We start from the raw sequence: 25,773 nt of genomic DNA on the forward strand, positions 1-25,773 counted from the left end.
CAAAAGCACAGAGGCAAGAGAAAGAAAAGAATGCAAGGCAGAAATCAAGATTTCCTGTCCTCTCCTGTCTTTTTCTTTGTGTCTGAAACAGATTAAAACAGGATTTTACTTAATTTATGTCTCTTCTCTGTTTAGTTTTCCCAGTTGCAAGTTACTCTGCACACAAACCCATCACCTTGTTGTTTAACGATGGCTTTATGCTGGAGACTAACAGCTGACAAAGGCATCTTGCTGGATGAAAAGAGTGGGATTTGGTCACATTCTACTGAAGTATTTAAATGGTGTATGATGTTGTTTGAAAGATGGGCCAGGAAAGGAAAGACAGGCTGCTTTTGTGGCTGGTAAATATCCTTTGTTTGGGAAGTTTTTGCATGGAGAATAATATGAACAGGATCAAACCTAGCTCCATATAAAGAGAAATCCTCTCTCTCCATTTATGAAAACGTCAAAATGCAGAACTCAATGACTGAGACGGTTCTTTCAGGCCATAACAAGACCAAGCAACTCTGTCTGACATCCTCTTGGCAAACAGTTTAGGACTTGAATCCCTGCATGCAAGTTAATGAGTAATTTCCTCAGCCAGAGAGTGAGCAGCGTGAAGGCTGATGGACAAGGCATGTTTAAGACAAGCCATGTTTAAGGCACGTTTAAGACAAGCCATGTTTAAGACAAGCCACGTCTAAGGCACACACACGGAGGAGCAGAGTGCTGCCAGCACAGCAGTCTGTCGTGGCTGATCTCTGCTGTTGAATACCACTGATAGCTTTTGAGCAAACTAATAAAAATTTAGTCGATGAAAATCCACCTTCCCCTGAAGGCCAGAGCCCCGAAAGGAATCGCTGCCCAGCCCAGCAGCCCCTCCCTGGCTCTGCCCCTCCCAGAGCTGCTGCACACACACGTGTCCTGGCACTGGGCAGGGATGAGACAGCGTTTTCCAGACCTGAAACCCAATGTCTAACGAGAAGTCATCCCCTTGCTGTGCAGCTAGCGCTAAAACCATCCTATTCCTCTTCCCAGACATAAAATCCTTTCAGTTATTCAGGCTGCCTCAGAGATTTGCAGCTGGAATATAGGAATCTAAAGCAACACACGCTTATTAAAATAATTCCATCTTGTCTTGGCTTTTAAAGCATTTTTCCAAGGCTTTTTTTTTTTTTTTTTCTTTTAAATATACAGATTCTGAATTTAAGTCTATAATTAAAAGCATTATGGAGCAGGCAGAGAATCTGGGAAGATACAAAATCAATGAACAAAAAAATATTAATCTATTAATTGAAAAATTAATTTCTAAGGGCTGTTTCTCCAGAGAGACACCAACTGGAATAGCCAGCACGTTTGCTTCCCAAGTGTCTGCTCCGTGGTGACCCTCCTCCTGTCCAGCTGTAGCTGCAGGACTCTGACTCTGAACGAACAGAAAGGGGCCAAGATGAGATTTTACACCATACGCAGATTATCCAGAAGACACTGTTGGTATTTGGCAACTTGATTAAGGAATTGCAAGTGGGACGTTGAATTCTTGGGTGGGCACCATTGGAGGGGGCTAAGAGCTGTGTTTGATGGAAATGGTTATACTGGCCAGGCAAGGGTAGTCCTGGCAGGTATCTGCAGGATCCCAGGGCATACTGGTGAATCTGGTGTAACTGGCAATGTCAACTCTTTCAAGACTTGTTTGAAGTCTGAAGGCTAGTTTGAATAGTTTGGAGAAGTATTTATCAGAAATACTTGGGGGAAAAAAAGTATTTTCATTAATAAGGGCACAGGATAAAAAAGCTACTAATGACAGGGGACCAGGAGAAGAACAACAATAACTGTCACCTATCAGATTTAGTTGCCGAAACAAAGAGCGAGTGGGGTGGGTTTTTCTGGCTAGCTGTGCTGAGAACTGCTAGAAACATTTGAGAAGTATCAGAGCAGCTCCAAATCTCTCTGCGCTGCTGTGATCGCGTCACTGACTGATAGGGTTTCAAGCATACTTTTGGAGTAACACTTATTTCCAAAACAACATTTCCCAACCTATGTTTTAAATTTGATTTACCTTGCCCATTTCTGCCATTCCAGCAGGTGAGGTACAGCTAGCCTACAGCAGGCAACTGAAAAGTGAATACCTATTGATGTTAGTGGGGGCACAGCTGCCTTTTTCATCTAGAAGGTACCTCCTAGAAGAGGCTGACCTCAGAAAGCAAATTATTACAGCAAATGTCCTTGTATGTTTGTTTTCTGTGGTTCCACAGAAGGCACAAGCTAAAAAAAAAAAAAAAAAAAGAGGCAAAGTTGTGGTGTAACTTTTTCCCAAATAGGTAAACTCCTTCTATCTGCTCTCTAGATGTGAAAGCAAGAACACTTACAACTCAGTCTGCCAATAAATCTAACGTCTAATGTTATGATCCAACACTATAATCTGAATATGTTATTCAGACACCCCAACTACGAACAGCTATTAGACAGAAACCTTAACTAGTGTTTAGAAAGGAAGGGCCTTCGGATAATTCATGCCTTCCACGTGTACGTGGCAGCCCCGTATGCCGCGCCCATCACAAGGAAAGAGATGACAGTCCCTGGTGTGCTCAATATTTTAACATCTTTCATAACTGCTACCAAAAAGTCATGCTAAATTATTAACGGAGCAATCCGTGCCTCCCGACGGCTGTGCTCGCAGCAGCGCCGTTACAGAGGCACAGAGAATGGGTTCTGGCACCCAAAGGAGCAGCAGATGCTCCAAGCCAGGGGAAGCGGTGTCCCACCACGTGGGAGGTGTCACATCCACAAAGAATAAAGATTTAACAGAAGAGTTAAAAACTAAGTGGAAAGGTATCTATTGAAAGACAAGTCCAAAGGGTTTGGAAGAAGGTCCCAGGTGGGACAACTTCAATATCTGTAGTACGAAATCACTTTTGTGAAGACAATCACCCAACAGTTCAGGTTATAAGCCTGTTGTTTGTTTTGTCTCATGTTTGTTTCAGTTCCTTCCCAGTAATGGGTCATTAAATAAACAAACACAATGCTTAGGTCACATCCAGTTACTTGTAAGAAAGGCACATCTGTATGTGAAACACAGCACATAAAATCTTCACACATTAACATCTATTATAGTAGGATGCAGACAGTTCTGAAATAAAAGCAGGAGGAAGGAACAGGGAGAAATTCCTTATTTCTTTCAGTCTCCAGTCCAGAATTTGTGATTTGATCTCCCTGGAGAAATGACTACAACAGCAGGAGCAGATTTTGCCCTTAGAATTATCAAAATCTCTCCTTGGAATTATCAAAATCTCTCCCTACCTTGCCCCATGTGCCACTGCTGCTGTCTTAGTGCTTAACTGCTCTTACACAGTGGTGTCGTCACAGATCAACAAGGGCTTTTCTGCGCTTTCCTAGGTTCTTCCATTAAACATAACAGAAGGGCAACCAGAAGGAGAGGGGTGCAGATCCAACCAGCGATAAGGAGTTGTGAATTCACAGCCTTTAATAAGGCCACCTTCCAAAATCCTAGAGAGGTTTTATCCTCTCTTTTTCAGCTGGCATTGGAATGACTCCAGGAAAGCTTTACGTGTAATGCTCTGCAGGATGTACCGAACCTCGGGCTGCGCATCCCATCATTCAAACCAGGAGATGATCTTAGCAGCCCCTCACAGCATTCCCACTCGTTTTCTCCGTGAAGCACTGTTCTCCCTCAGTTGATTCTTAAAAATGCCAGACTGCATCACCCTGTAAGACAGTGAGAAAGGAAATAGAGTTTATGATAGCAACAAAACTAAAAGCAGCACCATCAAGTAAAGCAAAACCGGTAAGAAAACTACATCCAATCTCCACAGCTTTTTTTTAACTTATTATTGGGATGTGGTGATGCAAGTAGCTCTTTCCAGCAGCTCTTGGCAAGTGTTTTTTTTGTAACACTAATTAAAAATGCACCAAAAAAATTTAGGCATGAGATCCAGAGAAAACAGCCCAAACAGAAATCCTTAAAAATGCTCAATAATCCTGACCTCTCTGAAGGGCTATTCCATGAAAATCTTCCACTTTAATGGGAACAGAGTACGAGTCACAGAGCCACTTTGCAAGGCCCACACAAAAATGGATGGTTTATAAGCTCTTTTTTGCTGAGCATTTACTCTGATTCCCTTAACACCCGTAAGTTGTTGGACCTATCATGAATATTCTGCTACTAAAGCCAGACTACTTCAGCCTTTAAACTGTAGAAAAACCCCCACCATGTGCAGACACTGGAGCAAGCAGGCCTGTGACGTTTTCTGGCACTGTAACCAGAGTCTGTTACACCACTCAGTATTTTCTTTCCTTTCTTTTCCTTTCCTTTAAGCTAACATCCTTTTCCTGTGCCTGAGGGAGAAGGCAGTTGATAGAAGCCGAGTTCCTGTTCACAGATAAGTTTAGAAGGCAACCAAGCTCAGAAGTTCCTTCAGTAAGCTATATTCCTACCACCTTTTTTTCCCCCCTCTGTCAGAGACATTTGAGCCCCACACAGGAACCAGACTCACATTGTTCAATAGCCACGGACGTTTCCACAGTAGCTGGGAGGGTCGAAAGCTTTTTCCTGTCTTTGTTACAATTTTTTTTTTTTCCCTTCCTTCTTCTAACTTTCCAGTTAAAGAATATTGCCAGGGCATTCCTGAATTAATCCAGGCTGAGCTTCAGAGAAGAGAACAAGACACAGGTGTAACTGGGTGGGAAAAACCCCACAATGCTGGTGAAGCTTTTGCTCATCTGTAACACAATAGGACTGGCAAAGCTGGTCAAACACTCAGCCCCTCATGGATATCATGATGGTTCAGTGCACAGCTCAGAGCCACACATTTACGAGACCTCTGCACACCCCCAGAGAACTCCTCTGCCACACGAGAAAGAAGGTTATTGGGATGCAGAAGGGCTCAGGGAAGACACTCCAGATTACCCTTCCAGTGTGATCTCCTCACATCAGGAAGAGAGGGAGGATTCTGAAGCTGCCAGCCCACAGTCCCGAAATGGGTAAGTACCCCAATGCTTTACATGTGATGGCAGTGCAATCCTGTCTGATACCTTTATATCCTGCTGGTAAAGGACCATTTGCAATAGAAGTTTCTCATTAAAATATATTTTAGGGATTGATCTATATCCAAACAGGATAAATGTTTTAACTCCAGAAAGCTGAATTGCTTGTGGGAAATGAAAGCAGAGTTGGGACTGGCTCTTTGACTGGACTGAGAGAGCAGGATGGGGTTAGGGGTCTGGACGCACCTGGCAGATGTGAAGACAGAACTCTGCTGGAGCACCATAAACCGAAACACTATTTCTGGCAAAGCAGAACTAGAGGAAATTCACTCACTGACTTTTTCTTACCACAGACCTATGCTGATTGTTTTCGCTGATCACAGCAAGCTTTGCCTGTCATCAGAATGTGCCTGGCTGCAGACCTGGGCCTGGGAAATGGAGAGGGAAAGACAATGGCAGGATGTGAGCAAAACAAAAAGAGTGAGGGGTAAACATAACAAAGCAAGGACTAATAAATAAGTTTGAAAACGACTGCAAATGCAACCTGCCCAAAAGGTTTTCACGACAGTGGGATGCTTTTGATATAAACTATAGCAGGAGAGCAGGCATCCTGAGTGGAAGAGGCATGTGCTTCACTACAAAGGTTTCCAAACACTATGGTTTTCGTAGGTTTTACAGGGCACGTAAGTAGGTCTCCAAATGTTTAAAATAGATGAAAAGCACGACAGGGAATGAATCTTTCATAGCGCTGACGGCCGGGTGCTGCAGAGCCCTGTTGGGGAGAGCTGAGGCAGCACAGCCACGCTGGCCACAGCCCAGCGCTTTAGGATGCTCTGGTGTTTTTCCCTTTAAACGCTCTGGACGGAAGGAAAAAAAGGGGGATGGAAAGAGACTATAAAATCTTGCTCGTGTCATGCTTCCCTTTCACGCAAACTAAAGTCTGCAATCTCGTTTCTAATATCATCTACATGTAAAACTAAGGCTTCCCTTCTGCATGTAACACGGGGAGTGTCTCAAAGCACCCTTGTCCTTCACGCTACATCTTCCCATAAATCTGTACCTCTCACCTTTAAGTCATTTTCTAAAGCCTGTAAGTGTTGGCTTCCAGTTTCCTAATGGGCAGCGTTCGATAACGACATGCACCGTTAATTCTCCAACTCCTGGCTGATGCATTTCAGACGCTGTCAGAGGAAGAAACCGAGGTCTAAGTGGCACTCTGGACTTCAACATTCTACTGCAAGGTGGTAGTTGTTTGAAATGCCAAAAGCATTCTGAAAACTATACGTACTATGAAAATTCAGCAATATAGAAATGATGCACGTAGAGGTCAGCAAGATGCTCTAAAATTACTGTCCTAATAGGGATTTCTTCCTTTGCTATGTAACATTGCTCAGTACCAGCTTGTGTAATTCAGTTCAGCACCAGCTATTACTCACGCTAATTTCCTTCCAAGAAGATAAATACTTCCTACTTTTATGGAGATAGTTTCAGAATGATTCAAATCATAATGTTCTTCCCAATTATAGCGCTATGTTGATGACTACAGGCAATCAAAATGTAGCCTGGCAGTAGATTTACGGAATTTGTTTCTTTTGCTGGAGCTATCACGTTTATAGTACACACAAGCCCAGGAAGCTGGTATATCTTAGGAAATAAATCTGAGACTTTGAGAGGAACTAGGTCCAAAAGTGAGGGAGGAGAGTGTGAGTAAGAAGGGTCAGCACAGCTCCCCTCGTAACTGCACCCCAAATTCTCGAAGTATTGAACATGGTCGAAGCCACGTATCTACAGAGCCTGAAGTCCTCAAGCACACATCAGGAGCTCACGGCTGGAGTATCCTGCTTTGCAGAGACTAAAAGTTGTCATGAATCTGGTATTTCCTCCCTACAAGTGACACTTACGACCTGGAAAAAACACTGAGGAACTGGGCTTACATCTCTAAAGGGGAAAGCAAGAAGAAAAGCGTCAGGAGTTATTCAGGAATTAAGAGATATGGGGAGACAAATGCCATAAAAAAGCCCAGGGTGGTGGAGAATACTTTTCTACCAAAACTCTGTCTCACTTCTAGTTTGATTTTGAAATAAGAAAATACTTTATTTTCAGACCTCGGAAACAACCAACCAACCAACCAAAATCTCTGCTAACTTTGTCTCCAAGACAAAGTTCTGACTCTCATCATTCTCTAACAAAAATGATGTTTTTTTCCAACCTCTTGCTATTTTCCTTATGTTTTAGCAATAGTGGTTGTTACAAAATATTATCAGATTAAAAAAAAAAAAGTATAGTAGTATTTTTCTTACTGCAGTTACTTGGATAATTGAGACCATAATGACTAACATGTCTAAGGTAATTAGTCAGACAAAATCCTCTGGTCTCTGTTGCAGCACGTAAGGTGAAATGACTCATTAGCTCCCTGTCAAATGCTTGGATGTTACTTTACTGATGAATTCCACTCAGAACAACAAGATTATTCTAATAAGAAAATCAGTAAGAAGTCACTGACCTTTAGGTGACTTTTAAAAAAAGAGAAACGTGTCCTCTTGTTTCAAATATTCTTTAGAGGAAGAACTGCGCAACAGCTTAGTATCTCAGCTGTCGCTTGTACCCGAGCGACCAGGAGAAGCTCTGCGTGTTCTAAGTGGACAAGTGTTTGCACATGTTACTTACAAAATCAAAACTATCAAAAGAGGCCAGTTTTCCAAAGGAAATCACCCTTTGTTCTTCTTTTCCCCCTAACAGCTGTGCCTCGCATGAGCTGGTCAGTTTGACTTTAGATATTCTATTCTGTGGCTGAGGTAAATGTGTCCCACGTGTCCCCAAACTTTCAGCAGAATTAAAAGTGAAATGAAAGCACATGAAGAGATCTGTACTGTAAAATTGCTGGACTGTATTTGTTTTAGCAATGGAAGATGAAAAAACAGGTTCTGAATTTCAAAAATACTCAGTGCATAATAGCCAAAAGAGATAATAAATACATTCTCACGATTCATTCCCCATATAAAACAGATGCCTAATGCAGAACGTCACAGGAACACCCTGCTGTTACAGGCAGCTACAACGAGGTTTGAAAAGGTGCCTGGGACAGGACCACATGTGTGGAACTTCTAAAACTGACACAGTAAATATGGAACAAGAGCTTGTATTAGCTTTGCATTAGCTCATCACTTCCTCTAATACTTACCACTAGGTGTAAGCAACTCAACTGCTGTCTGATGAGGGCATACTGAAAGGGATAAGTCAGTCAATGAGATAATACACCACTATCTGATGAGGGCATACTGAAAGGGATAAGTCAGTCAATGAGATAATACACCACTATTGTTGTCCTGACAATTGCTGTGTGGCTGACACACCTGATAGCTGGTGAAAAATTGTCCTAAGCTGACAAGCCACCTGGAGGTTCCTCTTTCTTCAGAGCTTCTTCCATCAAATACTCGGTACCGTAATCTAACCCACGTGCCTGCAACACCAAGAAGTCAGACTGACAGCTCAGATTTCATGCACTTAGTGTTCATATTTCACACACACACACACACAAAATAATGAGGCATCTAAAAGGTACAACCCCATCAGACGCTGGGTCTGACAGCAAAGCCCAGAGGTGCCTGTACCCGCAGTCGGCCTGGACTGCCTGTCAAGCAGCACTGTAAACCAGATCACTTCAGCATTCCAGGTTAAAAATAATCTCAGGGAAAAGCAGAGGTTATTTTTAACTTTCCTCCTCAGTAACCACCCTGGCAGAGTCGGTCCCCAAACAGATAGCTCACCTAGTAAGAGAGAAATGGAATGTGGTGGTGAAATGGGAAGGAGCAATCAAAGCTGGTTTCCCCACCTATGACAAAGTCTAACAGGACTTCTCTGTCTTTCCAAAAGCGTAACCACCGCCAAGTAGCCCCTGTTTTGGGTTTGCCCTCCAGTTGGGTAGGTGGTTTAGTTTTCCTTCTTTCTCTTTAATCCACAAACATGCACCCAGCCTGTCATCTATCGGGATTTTTCTTAAAATTACAACATGTCTGAAAAAAAAAAAAAGAAAAAACAAACCTCAAAAAAAATCCCCAAACCCCACTATCTGAACCGTAAGTAGGAAAGGCAGTGATCCTCAGTAGCTCCTTAATTGCATTAATATACTTTGAGGTTTGGACACACAATTCTGTGAAGTCACCCTTACTGAGAGGAAGGCTCCCTGATGTCAGGCAGGCGCATCCTTATCTCACTGAAACACTTTCTCTAAGTCAGCACTCAGCCAGCCACAAAGCAGCAGGCCTCTTGTTGGGATTACCCCGGGTGTCGAAATGCAGAACAACTATCCCCCAAAGTGTAGACAAGCAGAGAAACCCCAAATCAGTCTTATGCTAAGGAAAGTCAGAACAATGCTCCATCCGAATCGCTTATTTTTTGGTCTGCTTTCAGAGGAAAACATCCAATTGGTTTAATTAAGACCAGTTTCACTCTGACTCATCTATTTTTTCCAAACCAAGACAGGGACTTTCTTAGGAAGCTTACAGGATACTGAAATTTCCCACAAAGGGGCACAGAACAGATGCTTAATCTAAAACAGGTTTGGATGAAACGCAACTAAATGTGATCTTCAGCCCCTGACATCCTGCAAACTAGTGGAATGGCCCTCGAGTGCTCCACAATAGTTTGCACAGTGCCAAGTTCATTAACAGAGGCAATGGTTTCCCATCAGTCAGGCACTCGACTCCTTTCAGGACTTTAGGAAGTTCTCTGATGCCTGGCTCTGGCTGAGCGGCAGCTGCAGGTAGAATGGATCCCCATTAGCACGTTTGGGGCAAGCGACAGCGCTTCACCACATGCAGGACAGGTGTCATCGGACCCTCGGTGCCCAGTGGATTTTTTTTCTTTCCCAGCTCATTAATGCCAGCTGCAGCAATTCATTCTTCCAGCAAATAGCAATGAATCCCTTGACTCAGCACAGCCACAGAACCACCATCGGCATATTACCACGTGGATCCGGCATCTTCCCACCTGCGTGGGTCAATGCCCCTCGGATCAGCGGGCAGCCCTGAACAATGCCAACCCAAAGCAGGATCAGGGCAAGGCTCGCCTGCACCCCGAGGCCCAGCCTGACCTCCTGCCCATCTCTGCCATGCTGACATCAGCACAGCTCTGCCAGCCGGCGGCCACTGGCTGCAATTCCTGCTCCAAGGCGAGTTCTGGCAAAGGAACGAGCACGCTGGACTAGGGGTGAACTTAAGTCTGCAGGAGTCAAAAGATGAAATCCACATGTCAGCTGCTCTCTGAACAGGCTGCAGAGCTTCTGCTGGGGGAAGGACAATACCAGTGAGGTAACGGCTGTGGATGCTTTGTGAAGAGGAAAAACCTCTTGCATTTATTTCGCTGAAGTAGGTTGTAGGACAGCTGGATCTGGCTCAAAACCAGCTCCCAGCCAAGCCTGCTTTCTCCTGAGCTCCTGCTCCCAGGGAGGCTCCAGGTTCAGGACTGGATTTGCTCAGAAAGCTCTTCACTGCACTAAGCTTTTAGGACGTTCCACAGGACAAGTCCTGGCCGATAACAGACTAACTGGCACTACTGTTGGCATAAAAGCGCCATTCAAGCAGCATTACTAAGGGCTCTGGAACAATTCCAGCACCGTGTGGAAATCCACGTGTTTGAACCTCCCGCTGCCACTCTTTTCAGCCCAGCATGTTGGGGTAAACTCCAAATCAGTCTGCTTAAACCCCACTGAAAACCAGAGTGGTTCGCAGGATCAGTGACGGGAAGATCCCAGACCCCGGGAGGGAGCTCTGCTCATCCTACGGGAAAGGCAGAGAAATCTGGGGTTCTGCTCTCCGACTGCAACACGGGGCTCCTGGCCGCTCAGGGAGAGCTGGAGAATTCACCGACAGCCCACCAGCGGCATACCACGTTTCCTCAGGAAACCAGCACCTTTTCTGGCAGCTGAACACCTTCTGCGTTCCACAACAGACACAAAGATACACCTGCCTTAAAACTGATGCGCATAGTCCTAGTTTAGATTAATTTAAATGCGGTATTTTACCTTTGGTTTATGGAGGCTGCTTTTTCTTGTCAGTGAGAATTTTGCACTGAGAGAAAAGCAGAACCTAGGTTATTCCACAGCTAAAGCCTATTTTTTTTTTTTTGTCCTGCTTCAACTGGTATAAATCAGGAGTCGTTCTGTACAAGTCAATTGAAAATCACTTGTTTAAATTAGAAGAACATAGTCCTCGATTATCATCTTGTAGCACATTTAAGCATCAATAATTCCTTATCTGGTGCCTTTTACGCTGTGTAGAAAAGGAAAGTGCTACGGACCTGGAAAGTTTTGCACCCTGTCAGTGGTGGCCACGGGAACAGCTGGGCAGTTTTCAAAGTAATTATAGAAACTGGCTTCCTTGAGAACAGAAACCTGAGGAAACTGATGTGAAGGACAACTCAGTTGTACTAGTACAGCCAAAGGAATAACAAAACTTGTGGAAAAAACAATGTCCTGAGAAGTCCCGAAGCTTTTGTTCAGGCAAAAATTCCACTGACCTAGGAAGCATCTAAAATTATGCATGGCAGCGTCAGTCGTGAGAACTGTAATTAAGAAAAATTAAGTACCTGGCTGAGCTGGGGGGCATTACTGACACTCCCCATCCTGTTGCAATTGGTGTAAGACAAAAGAAACTCCCTCATATTTGTCTGGGCAGAGCGATAATTACTGCAGACCAGAACCTTGCTTTATCTCCTGGTTCTGTGGGGTTTGGTTTATATGATATAAGGAGGCCTGGCCGAACCCCAGAATCAGAGCTCAAACCGCCTGCATTTTGCTGTGTTTCAGTAAAAGCTGACATACTACCCAACATAAGAACAAAAAATTTTCAAGATCAGTTTTTAGTGTAAAGGCCTAAAAGGTTCAAATAACAGGAGACTCTGCTAAGCTAAATTTGCTGAATCTCATTTAATACAGAACGCTTTGTCACCAGATGTATTTAACCTCAGGCAGGAGAATACACTTGCCTCAAAATAAGGCAAAGTGGATGGATGAAGAGTTCATTCAAATAAGGAGATCAGAAAAAAACTTGGGAAAAATACCACCTAGTCTAGCAAAGGAAATTCTTCAGATGCTTTTTTTCTGGTTTAAAAAAAATTATTATATTTTTTAAATTCTATAATTTGCTCGAGATTTAATAAAATAGAAAACCAACGGAAACATCTGTAGCCCTGAACTTGGTAGGGTCCCTGCCAGCGTTGCTCTAACTTGCAGTATTGTGATCAACTTCACCATTCACCAGCCTGGAAAGCTCTTCTGCTCTCCTTACATGAGCAACTTCTTTCTACTCCTCTCTCTCCTTGGCAGCAGAAGCTTGAATCAAAAGGAAACTGTATTAAAGAGAATAAAAGCAGAGAGTGTTAAGGTGGTTATATATTCATGGAGTGAATGAAGCGACATTAATTACAAAGATGGGAAAAACCCCGTAGAAGCAGAACACAAAGCTGCTGTGTTCCAGAAACCAGCAGAATAAAGAAAGTGCTATTTGTGAAAGAGCGGTGCTGTGGAACGTCACAGCCTGATGCGGAGCCCACTGGTGCCAGCAGAAGAGCTGCTCACCTCGCTGAGCTTTAGGTGAAGCCTTTCTCAGTCTTTACTTTGTGCCACTTAACTTTAAAGAACGACACTTCTTCCCTCGAGGCTAATAGAATTAAGGAGTATTTTTAGTTGCATATAGCAGTTTCCTTAAAAAAAAACAAATTGACAAGAAGGGCAAAAAATACTGCAATATAATTTCACCTTTGGAGACATTACAGATAGGAAAGATAGGCCTGCCTTACTTATCCAGTGAAAGAATAAATTTTGATGAGCTTCATGGAACATGAAACCACTAAATTTTTTGTGATTAAAACTGAAACATGACAATATGTAGCCCTTCAGCTCCACAAACAAGCTTTTAAGAGCAAGGGAGAGAATTAACGAGTAGGCACTAAAGAAAACCAGAGACAAAGACATGTGATCACTGTTAAAGGAAGTTTTTATTGACAGTCTATCACACTCCCCTTTTTTTCAAGCTATTCATTCCCCATAATACTAATAACTGCCCAAAGTAGGCATCAAGTTGGGAATCAACCACTGATTCCATTTTTGATACAACATGACCCCTTTCTACAAGTGGGAAGCCCACCAGATACCTTCAACACATCACCGGGTTCGGGGAAGGAACCCGTCTGTCCTCTGTTAAGCGTGTGCGCACAGTTACATGTGCACTACAGCCCGAGTCCTCAGTCACACGATGCCACGTCCTTGCTCACGCACGTTGATGCACGTACGTGTTTGGTATAGATTTGTACGGCTGACGTGACTCAAAAGAACTCGTTTGGGAGCTGTGTATGGTGAGAAAAACAAATCAACCCAGATGATGATTCATGGGGAGTGGATTGTTTTCATTAGGAAAGAACAAAACATTAAAGCCAAAGAACCCCATTTTAAAGGGATGTTTCCAGACCCCTGCCTGGACCTGGCAGGCATCCCACTGGCAGACCAAGATGCTGCACCCAGCAGTGATGCCAGAGAGTTCTAGTAGTAGCACCTGGTGACTTTATTTCCCCAGAAAAAAACAGCAGAGACGATTTGAAGGGAAAAAGCCACTCCCAGCTATGGCTTGCCAGGCACGTGAGAGAGGGCAGCCTAAAGACAAGCACGGATCAGGCCTCCGTTCCAGAGTTACTCAGCGCACACCATGCACTGGAAGGTGGTGCAGCCTTTCGAGCCTGGCGCGCTCACGCCCCCCTTGGGGGCAGATGTCAGCCAGGGCACGTGTGCTGCTCTGCTGGCTCTGCCCGCATCGCCCGGCCGTCTGAGCAGAGCGTCTGACACTTCAACAACGATTTAATAAAAACTTGAGGATTTGTCCTCTGGTTCAGTCCCACAGGAAACAAAACTCCCGTTGATAATAGGCACAAAAATTCCCCCGGTCACTGACAAAAGGCCTTAAACCTACAGCTCATCACCACAGCTGCTTTGGCTTGAGGTCACTGCAAGGGCCGCAGCGGCCCGCTGCCCTGCTCAGCTTCCCTGCCGCTGCAGCCCTCGCCAGACTCCTGACCCTGCTTCCAAGAGATCCAGAATTTTGCTTGCATGAGTCTTTGCTGAAATCACTATCACATCTTCCTTAAGAAACCGGGGAGGAAAACCAGTGGGCTATGTGCCAGGGAGCCTGGCGAGCTGCCCACAGGTAGCCCAGGGTCTGCCCGTGCCTCCCGGTGTTCCCACGTTCCCTGCAGCTTCCTCCCCTTTCCCTGCCCGGCTGCTCCGGCCACAACTTCTGCTTCTGGGCAGCACTCAGTTCCCCATTGTTTCTGCCACTCTCTCAGAGGGGCAAACTTTTTCCATACATGCTGATTATCAGAGATTTGGTTCCTGTGTTGCCGTTTAAAAATACACTGCCTAAAGCGTAGCTGTTCGTTATCAGACCTAGCTCTCCCCCCCACCCAGAGCTCTACTCCATTACAACACGAGCTCTGACAAGCTTTTGGAGTACAAGGACTCCTGACGCCTCTAAATACCCCGACTGACATGATCAGTGTGGTAGAAGGTCTGATACTACTTTTGTTCTGAGAAACTAGTGTTGATTTCATACAGGAAAATCATTTAATAACATGCATAATGACACATAATATGATTTCTAATTTTTATCCAGGCTTCATTTAAACAGATACGCTGCACAGATTGACACCAGCAAGCTGTAACACTCATAGAGAAGGCTGCAAAGATGCTGGATGTTGTTCTACTGGTGATAGAACAGCAGACCCTGAAAGAGGCCAGACAGAGGGGGGAAAACCCCAATCATGTGAAAATAGCACCTGCTCATTTATCAGATTTACTCCCGGGCATTAAAACTTTCCTGACTGCCTTTAAGACAGATCATCTGTAAAATGCAATTACTGGTTGAGTGACTCTTCCTCAGAAGGTTTTAGCCAGAGTTAAACAGGGAGCGAGCAGGAACCCCTTGACTCCATGTAGCTGCTTTGGCCAAACGAAACTGCCACATCCCTTTTCTACTCATCACTATCCAGAGAGAATGGGAGGACTCCTTGGTGCTCAAGTGGTGAACTTCTGTAAGCACACTATCTGAAATGTGTTGAATACATGCGTAGTTTATGAACAATAACTGCAGTTACTAATTAATCAGATGCCAATAATGCTTTTACACTCTGGGTTTAATAGATGTCTATATAATTCTGACTTGAAAAATGTACTGGACTAGTAAAACTCACTTGTCCTTGCTAGAAGCATAAAACTAAAACCCAAGAAGCATAAAACTAAACCCCTAATTTTCCCAATATCGTTTTCCTGTAAAAGATGAGGGACATGATTTCAAAGCTAGTCTCATTAATAAAATTAATAAAATAACGTGTTAATAAAATAACCGCTGTATTACCTTGCAAAACAATACTTAAGACAAGTGATTATTAATGGAATTTATGTCAGATGAAGTTTTCAGCAGCAGTCTGCCTCGACCTGATGAGTCAGTCATTAGGCATCCGAAATGGCAACATGCCGAGAAAGGCAATTTGATCTTTAAAGTGACATTAACCTGCAGGTTATCACGGGTTGGAAATTTCTCCTGCTAAATGAAAGGGCTGGAAATGGAACTAATGCATCAAAGTTCAGACAATCAACCCTTTAGTAACAATCTCAGATAAACATCCCAAATGAGAACAAATTAACTAGGAGTGGAAGGAGAAGCTAACATGCATTTTCCACTTGCCTCATCATCCAGCTGGGGAAGAAAAAAAAAATAAAAAGAAGGCCCTTCTGCATTTCACTCTTCTTTGGCGCTGTTAACTTAACAAAAACCTATTTCAAATTCCTTTCCCATGTCTGTCTTCCACTAGGAACTGGTGTTCCCTCCTGCAGTCCCGGCTGGTAACGTACATAGAAGCCTGCATGAAGGAGAAGTACATTGTCAACTCCCAACAGCCCTGTCTAAACGGAGCACCAGACTGCCAGAAGATCATGTAAGTATGTTAAATAAAACATCTGAAGTAAACAGAATTTTCTCTGAAGCATCTAAATGATGTTTTCAAAAGTATTTGAAAGTTTTGAGAGCAGCCCCGAGGAGAAGGGCTTGGAGGTAGTAGTGGATGGAAAACTGACTGTGAGCCACCAACGTGCACTCACAGCCCAGAAACAAACAAATAAAAAAATAAAATCTACTGAAGAAGAATAAAGCGTGAGGCAGAGCACTGGAGCCTGCTCACTGAGCCTGTAAGCATGCTCACACACCCGCTGTAAACAGTAACCCTGTTTACAGCAATTTTATGTAGGGGGAAACAACCCCAAATTGCTGTGGGCTCCCTAAATGTTCTACTAGGCAGCAGCGATAGTTTGTGGCAAAGTTCTTACCCGGGCTCTGCGTTATCATCTCGGCACCAGGCTGCTGCTAGTCGGTGGGTGTACCCCGAGTGACGCCAGCTGACAGGAACTCTCAATCTAACACCCAGACCCTTGCTCCCCAGGTACAGGACCGCTCTGAAGCCAGTCTATCAAGTGAAACAGAAGGTCTTGAAGTCTTTGCAGTGGAAATGCTGCCCTGGATTTATTGGCAAGGACTGTGAACAGCGTGGTAAGGAGAGCTAGAGAACAAGCGTGAGGATTAATGACTAAATGCCAGTCAGTGGCAAGAAATAAGTCTATTTGTTTTTTCTTTTTTTTTGGTTTTTGAGAATTGGTGCCTTATTTTTCGTTGGTCTGCTATCACCAAATCACTGATACCTTGAAACAACAAGCAGCTGCAATTACCTGCAATTAGTAGCGAATAGCATTAAGTACTTTTGTGCTAGGATCAGCTTTGTGATCTTCACACACAGAGGAAGGTATTCATTTGCCCGTGGGGCCTGTCGATGTCCAAGTCCATCTGGGAATGCCTCGTTCCGGGCAGAAACTGGTGTCACCAGGAAGCGATGCTAGTCCGTGAAACGCCCCCCCGGGCAGGGACATCACAGGGTACCCAGCTCCAGCCCTGCAGGCAGCATCCCTCTCCCCCCTGCTCACCCTGGCCCACAGACACCCGTTCCTAGAGGGGGGAGCAGCTCTGCAAGAACAACAACAGCCCAGACTGTGGCTCCCATAGAAGCTCTAGCCACAGACTTCACATACACCGAACTACTACAGCAATTTGCGCTGCTGAGTGATTGTGTGTGTAGCTCCATCGTTATTACAGGAGAGAGGACAGTGTGGTTTAAAAACTGGAGTGCTATATGGCATTGGCAGGGTTTAACAAAGAATACTCCAAAAGCAGAAAGAGAATTTAAACAGGTAAAAGGTAATCCCCTCTAGCAACAAAAAAGGCAAACGTCCAGTCACACACAATCTCTGTATCTCACCTACAGACTCCACAGATAAAATAGGAGTGCCTGGTTTTCTCTGTGGGTTTAGCTTTTCTTCACCGATTTATCTCCAGGTAATGCCTCAGCCTGACCTACATTTATAATGTTGGAAAGATATTACCAAATGCAGTGCTTCTAGTTGAGTCTCTCCTTTTCCAAAAACCAGCTGCTCCATCTTTCTCTCTTCATTTGTACAGCATCACTCGCTGTGTTGGTGCCAACAGAATGTTCAGGTAAGCGTGGAATAAGGAAGAGGAATTTGCAGATCTTTTGACAAAACTTAAAAAAAAAAAAAAAGCATCTATTTGCAATAGACTTATTTTGTAGGAGCAGTCACTCAGCACAAGTTAAGCCCCCACCCCACGCACAGCACTACCGTTCTGCAGCGCTGTGTGCCAGCGCTGCCCCGCAGGCTAAGTAAATCCTCCAGACAAGATGTTCTTTCCCCGAGAAATGCAGGGGCCTGTCTCCACAGCAGGTACACTGCACAGGAAATTACCCTGCAATGCCTCGCTGAACTCTAGTAGTTTCATCACCTAAAACATTTTCACAGATGTATTACCTCTCAATTGCAGATCCCAATTTTATTCTGGTGCCAGGAAATCAAACTGAAGGACGGGAAGAAGAGGAGTTCTCAAACCACAGTATGTGCTTGAAATTACTTTGCTTCCTATTCTTTCACCTCTCAGCCAGTGATCAGAAAAAGAGATGTATTTTTAAGCTGCAATTTTAACATGATAAACTACGGCCAATATCTCTAGTGAAAGCAGTGTTCAGGAAAGCTCTTACACGACTACATGTATTGGCACAAATGAGGGCTTTTGTTATAACACTACATCGATGCTTGAGACATAAAAGCATCCCAAGTTTCGAAGCTGTATGCTGGCCGGTCATCAGCCTTACCTGGTGAGCATCCAGGTGGTACAGAGCCTTAACCTCGCAATGGCACGGATATTTTACCCCTTGCTCTGCTAAGTGGACTCACAGGTAAACACACTATGCTTGCTCACAAGTCTACCAGAAAAACAACTTATTCAAAACACTGTTTTAGAGTAGCTACCTCACAGCTTTGAGATTGTTATTATGATGAGGTACTGTGGATATCTCAGGCACTCTGTCCCACCACTCTCAGTATCCAAGGACTTTTCCTCACTCCCTGGGAAATGGTGGGGCTTGCAGCGCTATTGAGTATCTCCCAGCAACCGGCTTCAGGGTGGTACTGCAGCTCAGAGTCCTTTTTGCATCATGCTCTCAGCACTGAATAACCAGTTGCTTTACACTAAAACAGTCAAAGGTAACCGCAGAGGGTAAGCGGCCCCCAGGATGGCACAGGTGGGATATACCAGTTTCTGCAACTCAGTGTACACTTTGAAATCTACAGCTCAGATGAGCAGGTGTTTGTTTGGAATAACATCAGTTAAGGGGGCCCTCAGTGAGAGTCAGCTGTGATGCTTACCCAGTATGCTTCTGATTCCTTAGTGCAACACCCCAATTGCTCTCCTTTTATTCTGGGTTGTTAAACCTTGCTAACCTTTCAGTCAGTGGCTTGAAAGGACTTACTATTCCAGAACATTTTAATGGCATGGGGAATATTTCAAAAGAAGAGCATTTTACTGCCATCATGGCTAGCATGGCTGAAGTTCTTCGTTAATATTTAAATATATTATGTTTGTATCACTGTTGGAAAAAAAAAAAAAAATCTTTGCAGAGAAACTGTGAGTTAAGGTGCTGTAAATAAACAAATCCCCCAAATGTCAGTGCAAAATTTTCAGAGCAAGAAGTACACAGGTGTTCTCGGAGGTCTTGTAGGAATACCTGTTGCCTGGTCCCTGCACTCCATTGCATGACTTTGTTTTTTTAATCTTGTGATTAGTGTCAACATCAGTGGATTCAAGAGAAATGTTGGAAATCATTCAAAATCATGAGGCTTTACTGGATGATCTTCAAAGTGATATTCATCAAGCAGTCAGCAACTTAGGTGACTTACAGAGAATATTTGAAAACAACGGTACAAGCATGGTGTTAGAAGTGAACCAGAGCAATTCAGGTGAGAGGTCTGATGCAGAATTATCAGCCAGCCAACAGGCCCTGTACAATGACACGGATCAATAAGAAAATTTGAGAACAAAAATACCCTGATATTCCTTGGTCTGCTGGTTGCTTCTAAAGAGAGAAAAAAATGGGCACAATCCCAACACAAATGAATGAACCAAATTCAAGAGTAACTTGAAACAGGAACTGAGGTGAAAAGCAGATTTCTGTTATAGTTTTCTGGAATTATAGAATTCCAGAATAACCACAGAATAAGGAGGTTCATTATTCTTAAAATTTGTTAGCTTACTATTCTGCTTCTATGGCTTCTTCTCTTCTATGGGGATGCAGAGTTTAGGTTTGGTTTTTGTTCTCTTCCATACTCATGCTATAAACTCTGACGTGCAGGGTATCTGACTGGTGTAGGTAAAATATGTACCACCCGCCCTTCTCTGGAACATTGCTCCTACTGTACACAGGAGTGGGGAAAAAAAGTCACGGAATTTGACCTACTAATGTAAGCCACATTACTTACTAATGTAAACCAATGATACAGACTATTGCCCTCAGTGAACCTGGAAGGTGCTCAAGTTTGAACATTGAAGTTAGAAATCAAATCTTAGTATAATTCACACAGATTTTTCAAGTTATTTATTCCTGGCCTGGAATATTCAGCTGTTAAGATGCTGAATAACTTTGTGAAGGAAAAGGTGCACTGTAGGAAGTATCAGAAAAAGAACAACATTCCGAGACAGTCAAACAAGCAAGAGCCCACCAGCTAACCGGTGTAAAAATAAGCAGTTATGGCCACTTACAAAACTGCTTGTCCAGGAGTTTCAAAATTGAGGGTTTTTTAATGAGTTAAATGGGGCAGTCAATACGTATCTAAGTTATTGTCTGCAGACTCAAAGACACAATGTGCTTCACAGTAACCTTGATTTAAAATTAGGCTCTTTCTGCAATTGTCAAAATTTATCATGTGGTCAGATGCAATGAGACTGCAGTGTAGAAAAATACATACTTGAGTTACACTGGTCAGATTAAGATGGGTTCTAAAAGCATGATTTATTTATTTATTTATTTTTAAACTGTGTTGACAGATCTACAGGAAAGGTTTCTGCAGCAAGTTTTGTTTCCCCATGTGGAGAATTTTCTAAGGAAGCATTTTAGCCCAATGTGGGCAAACTTCAACAGAAGCTTACAGAACCTCTCAAACATTGTAAGAAACCTGTCCCATGATGTGGAAGCCAACAAGAAAAGCATAGAACGATTTCAAGAGAGCACTGTGCCCAAGAAGGAATTCCAGGAGCTGGGGACTAAGTTTGAATCAAAAGTACAAGAAAACATAGTCAAAGTCAGTCAGGTGAAAAGAGATATAGAGAACCAACTGCAAGTGCAGCAGGCCAGCATCCATCACAATCTCACCACGATCAAAGCAGATACTGACACAAAGCTCAAGAAGCTTCATAGGATTCAGCAGTCCCATTTCTTAGCTTTGAACAACAGCATAGCAAACATAAAACAAGAGCAGAACAATCTTGAAACTAAATTTGAGACTCTGAAAAAAGATTTAACTGAACTCTCCTCACATCACGGTCCCAAAGATGAAAATACCCAGTTAACCATCAGACAAATAAACGACGTTCTGGCAGGGCACGCAAAGCAGCTGAAAGAACTTTACATGGAGTCAGATGTGGCCTTTCAGAATATTGAAGTTTTAGAGAGGTGGTTTAAGGAGTTAAAAAAAAATATCTCAAAGTCTAGGCCAGAAGATCTTACAATAACTTTAATGGAGAAATCACTTATTATGGAAGAAAACAGAGCAGCAATGGAAAGGCAGATAGCAGAGCTCAACTATACTCTCTCAAATCTTCGGGAAAACTATTCAGATGTGTTGAGATACATGGAGGAATGCAATTGTCAGAGAATATCTGCTGACACTGATGTACTGGAGGAAGATTTGAAGAATGTCACTTATTCCCTTGAAGGCACCCAGTCAAACTTAAAGGATATGAAGCACTTGGAATCAGTTTTCAGGGATCTCTTGAGGAATGAAATTGAAGAGCTCTCCTCAGCTTTTCCATCTATCTATCAGTCCCTTAATCTCCGTCAGGAAGAAAACAGACAACTTCAGTCACAAGTCGCAGGTTTTTCAGAAGACATAGGCCTCCTGAAGACAAAAGATGAAGAAATTCATCGACACATCAAGTATCTCAACAGTTCCTTTGGCTCTCTTTTGGAAGATGCCATGCGGCATGAAGCAGCACTGGAGGCTTTACTGGGAGAAGAATTTATGGAAATCTTGTTTGAAGAAGATCCTAGTATCCTAATATCATCAGTATCTCAGCTGCAAGAATCTCTCAGACACATCTCAGATAAACTCCAAGAACAAAATGTGACTTTAGAATCTCTTATTAGAAGGTTTCACCTCTCAGAGAGAGGTCAACAAAATAATCATGATGCTCGTACATCTCCTAAGCATCCCACAGAAGAAACACAAACATCCTCGACTCTAGATGAAGTCAGCAGTCAACGCAGCATGGTAGCACACATGGAACCTAACTATGAGGCTGCCAAAGAGGACTCCTTGGATAGCTCAGCTTATAACGATATCATGACGCTGAAGAATGATATCAAACACCTGAGCTTGGCAATCAAGAGGCACGAATCCAGAAGTGACCTGAACCTCTGCTGCAATCATACAACAGTGAATGTTGAGCCACTCAACATTTCTGTGGGAATTCTCTCAGCAGATTTAGCAACCATCAAGCAGAAGCTGGAGGAACATCTACTGATATTTAAAAAGCTATTTGGAAGCAATGAAGAATTAGTTGCCTCGAATATAAGTCTGGATGTTACAAAGATTCAGTCTATGCTGACCAGAAAAGTGAGAAGGCAACAGAAAGGTCAAAGCAAGCAAAGAGACAAGAAAAAGTCTGAGAAGCACAGAGAAAATATGCAAATGACAAGTGGAAAAAATACGGTGCAGACAGAACTTTTGGAAAAAGGTGGGTTCTTTTCTTTTACTTGCTCGTGTGCAGGTCCAGCTTCTTTCTGGGCCCTGCTAGAAGTTCCATACACGGAGTATATTAGTTGGTACCAGTCAGGTATCTCGTAGGATGCTGGAGGGAGAAATTCTGAGATAATTCACGTCCTCCCCCTTCATCAAAATAAGCAGTTTTGAGTGAGAATCAAGTTGATACACTGCTGCACTTTGCTCGAGGCCAATAAAGTCACACCCATTATAGCTGCTGGGAAACTGGCCTTAAACTAATTCACTTCAGACGTTTAGAACACAAATTCTGTTTGTAGATGCCCACGTTAATGTAGCAGCAGTCTTCTCTTCTGAAGCCGATGGGGAGTGCTGGGCTTCCTGGTCTTGCTGCTTTTTTTCCTGGTTGAGCCTACAAGGAGCACACTCAAAGCACCCAATACTTCCTAACGCAGACAAACGAACTGCCATCATCTGCACAAGTGCAACTGGGAGGACTGTCCAGAGGGATGCTCGCTCTCAAGGCTAAGCTTCAGAGACCAGTTTTCAGCTTGTGCTTCACTGTGACTGGCCAGTTCTTTTTCCCTGTAAACATGTGGCCGTAACCACCTGGCAATTACAACCATCACAGCTTTACCACGGGCTTTTGTGTTGTAGCCCTTGTTAAATGTCCACAACAGAGCAAAAATCAGACCCTTTAGGCATCTGTGCCACAACACCGTAGTTAAGACTGAATAAGCAGAGAATGTATTTAAAACTAATTAATCACACAGCAAAAGCATGATACTTTTTTTACCTTTTTTTTTTTTTTCCTGGGTGGTCTCAGCCTTGTACTTTTCCAAGAGCAGCGGTTCAGGTATTTCCAGGGAACCATCTGATCTAAGCCCAGGCACGTATCCCTTTCAGGCATTTAGCGCTCCAAACGGGCACAGAGAGACCAGGGCTTCACCCCACCTCCCACGCTGACGAGTGCTTACTGTTAAAATCCCGTTCCTCTTTCTTTTTCAGACTCATTGGTGGCATTCCATGTGGGATTCTCAGAAGGAAAGGATAAAGAAAAAACTCTGAGGTTTAATGAAACTTACCTCAATTATGGAAACAGCTATTTCCCTGAACATGGCTACTTTAAAGCACCGCACAAAGGTGTCTACCTGTTTGTCGTCTCTGTGGAGTTTAGTTCAGGACCAGCATTGGGACAACTCTCCTTCAGCCGTGGGTACAAGAGAACTCTCTCGAGTAGTCAGAGGAAAACACCAAATGGAAACACCATGACTACTTTTGCCGTGGCAGAAATGGAGAAGGGGGAGAAAGTATGCTTCGAATTGCTGCAGGGCTCTATAGTGACACGGAGTCCGCCTGGGACAACAATGGGTGGATTCCTAATATTTAAAACTTGAATAGTGACATTTTGGGTTTTATTGGTATCTTTCCATAGATGCAATGGATCAATTCACTATTGCTTCATCTGTGATGTATCCAACCCTACTGCATGTGTTTAAACATAGCACTACCCTAGATTTGCCTTCATGCTTCGTTTCTGGAAGTGTTTGGCTTTCGATTGGTTGCATATGAGCAGCAATGGGATTTTCTTTCAAGTCACAAGCTAATGGTTTGGACTCCAAATGCATCAGCACACACATTCCCAAATCCTTCCACTGTGAGAATTGCACCCAATTAGAAAAGTATTTTGTGGGAATTCCTTCACATGTAACACAAATAATTTCTCCTTTCCCCTGGCAAGAGAGCATCCTCCCATGACAAACATCCCCACCACTGGCAAGGAAAAGATTTTAGGAAGGACCATACCTATCAGCTCTCATATTCTGTGAAGAGTAGCTTAAAAACAAGAAGCTGGGACGATTTTACCTTGTAGTTCTCTGTGGACCAGAGACAGTCACAGACTGTCTCGGAAACTTCTGCAACTCACTCTGATGTTTCAGTCTGTGCCCAGCATGAATACCGGCAGAGATAGATCACACCCAGTACGATGTACCGTTAGTATTTCTGAGCAAGGATCTTAGAAACGGCCCAAGTCTTTCTGTTTCTGGGCCTGCCTTGTATTTCAACTACGCTGCAAAAATACAGTAATAATACAGAATTGTTATGATGAATTACATTTACATGTAGACAATAGGAAAATGTCAACAATATTCAAAAAAATACTGGTGAAAATGCAGTTTATTTCTTAAGATAATCCTGAAGAATATAATGAATTCAGCCCAGAGTTCAGCATTTAATAAACAGTTTAGAACCAAGCAAGCAAATGAAACTAACAGCAAAAAACCAAGCTCACTGGTCTGCTGTCATTGTTGAATATAAAATAAATTTATAATTAGAGTAAACCAAAAAGTATAATTTCTGAACTGTGGAATTTTTTTTTTCATTTCCAAAAATCTCAAGATGACGACGTTTGGTCACATCCTAAGCTTTTCTTCCGTCAAATAAAATATCCTAAAGGCTTTCATTTGAGAAAAGTTCAATTACTGTGGTATTTTTCCTCGTCTACCCAATGTCTTACAAAACAATATTAAAACAATCACATTTGCCAAAATGAAATGCATTTAGGAATTCCAGTATTTGTGATGAAAGAGGTAAATTCTTTTTATGTATTTTATGCACTTTTAAGGTTGCATTTTCTAATGGAATTCTATCCTGCTGTTAAGGGGTTTTCTCCCCACCTACCTGTATGCGAATCAACATTAAACCACAAACTTTTTTAAAAAAAACCCACATCGGTACCAATACACACCGCACTTCAGACAGCAGTTTGACGAGCAGACAATATGTATCTTTTGAAATAAGGCTACAAAGCAGTTCCAGCTCCTGACTTGCTGAGAAGATTGTTATTCTCCATCCTGAAAATTCCAACAAAGCAAACAACTGAAAATGATCTCCCATCTCCTCCTGGCCAGCGCTCAGACGTGTCACCGGACACGGCTGTTTCAGTTCCTACGCACTGATGCAAATTCATCAGTAACACATTTTTATAGAGAGATAAAAAATAATCACACATAAATAATACAATTTCGATAATTATTATTGGCAGGCAATAGAACTTATTTTCAGTTAGCAAAAGCATTTTTACAACAGGATCTTTCTATCTTTAGGATATAGCACCATCCTGTGGTCATTTTAAGCAGCAACGTTATGGGGAAAAAAGTGCTTGCCTAAACAAAGACTGGTGCAAAAAGTTGCCCCCACTATTTTCATTATGTCCTTCTGTGATGCTAACATAAAAATCCCAGCTGTCACACCAATCATGGCCAGTGCAATTAGTGAAGATATTCCACCAACTACACAATAGCCACAACCATGAGAGAAAGTCTGCTTTGCCAAGACTGTAATCGTAAGGCCAAATCTTTGTGCAGTGTAATTTCCTGGTTTTATGTATTAGAGACAAAAAGGTTTGAAACTACATA

General features: G+C 43.0%; 1 protein-coding gene across 2 annotated transcripts; it reads left to right on the top strand.

Annotated features, from left to right (window-relative positions):
• The first annotated feature begins 4,406 nt into the window (after positions 1-4,406).
• Positions 4,407-24,638, top strand: MMRN2 (multimerin 2). 2 transcript variants are annotated; one of them, XM_026852047.1, is made up of 7 exons: positions 4,407-4,977; positions 15,838-15,960; positions 16,462-16,568; positions 17,907-17,975; positions 19,205-19,378; positions 20,463-22,370; positions 23,363-24,638. In XM_026852047.1, the coding sequence occupies exons 1-7, from the start codon at positions 4,694-4,696 to the stop codon at positions 23,749-23,751; spliced, it is 3,054 nt and encodes a 1,017-aa protein (XP_026707848.1). In that variant the 5' UTR covers positions 4,407-4,693; the 3' UTR covers positions 23,752-24,638. The 2 variants fall into 2 exon arrangements, with proteins under 2 accessions (XP_026707848.1, XP_026707849.1); XM_026852048.1 differs by lacking the exon at positions 19,205-19,378.
• Positions 24,639-25,773: the final 1,135 nt, after the last annotated feature.

Source organism: Athene cunicularia, assembly GCF_003259725.1.
Source record: "Athene cunicularia isolate RWA chromosome 6 unlocalized genomic scaffold, athCun1 chr6_part2, whole genome shotgun sequence".
Classification (NCBI taxonomy): domain Eukaryota; kingdom Metazoa; phylum Chordata; class Aves; order Strigiformes; family Strigidae; genus Athene; species Athene cunicularia.

Coding starts and splice junctions, on each gene's coding strand:
- MMRN2 (XM_026852047.1), top strand. CDS start 4,694: ATGCTGGTGAAGCTTTTGCTCATCTGTAACACAATAGGACTGGCAAAG. Junction 19,379..20,462: donor AGTGAACCAGAGCAATTCAG/GTGAGAGGTCTG, acceptor CTGTGTTGACAG/ATCTACAGGAAAGGTTTCTG. Junction 22,371..23,362: donor GACAGAACTTTTGGAAAAAG/GTGGGTTCTTTT, acceptor TTTCTTTTTCAG/ACTCATTGGTGGCATTCCAT.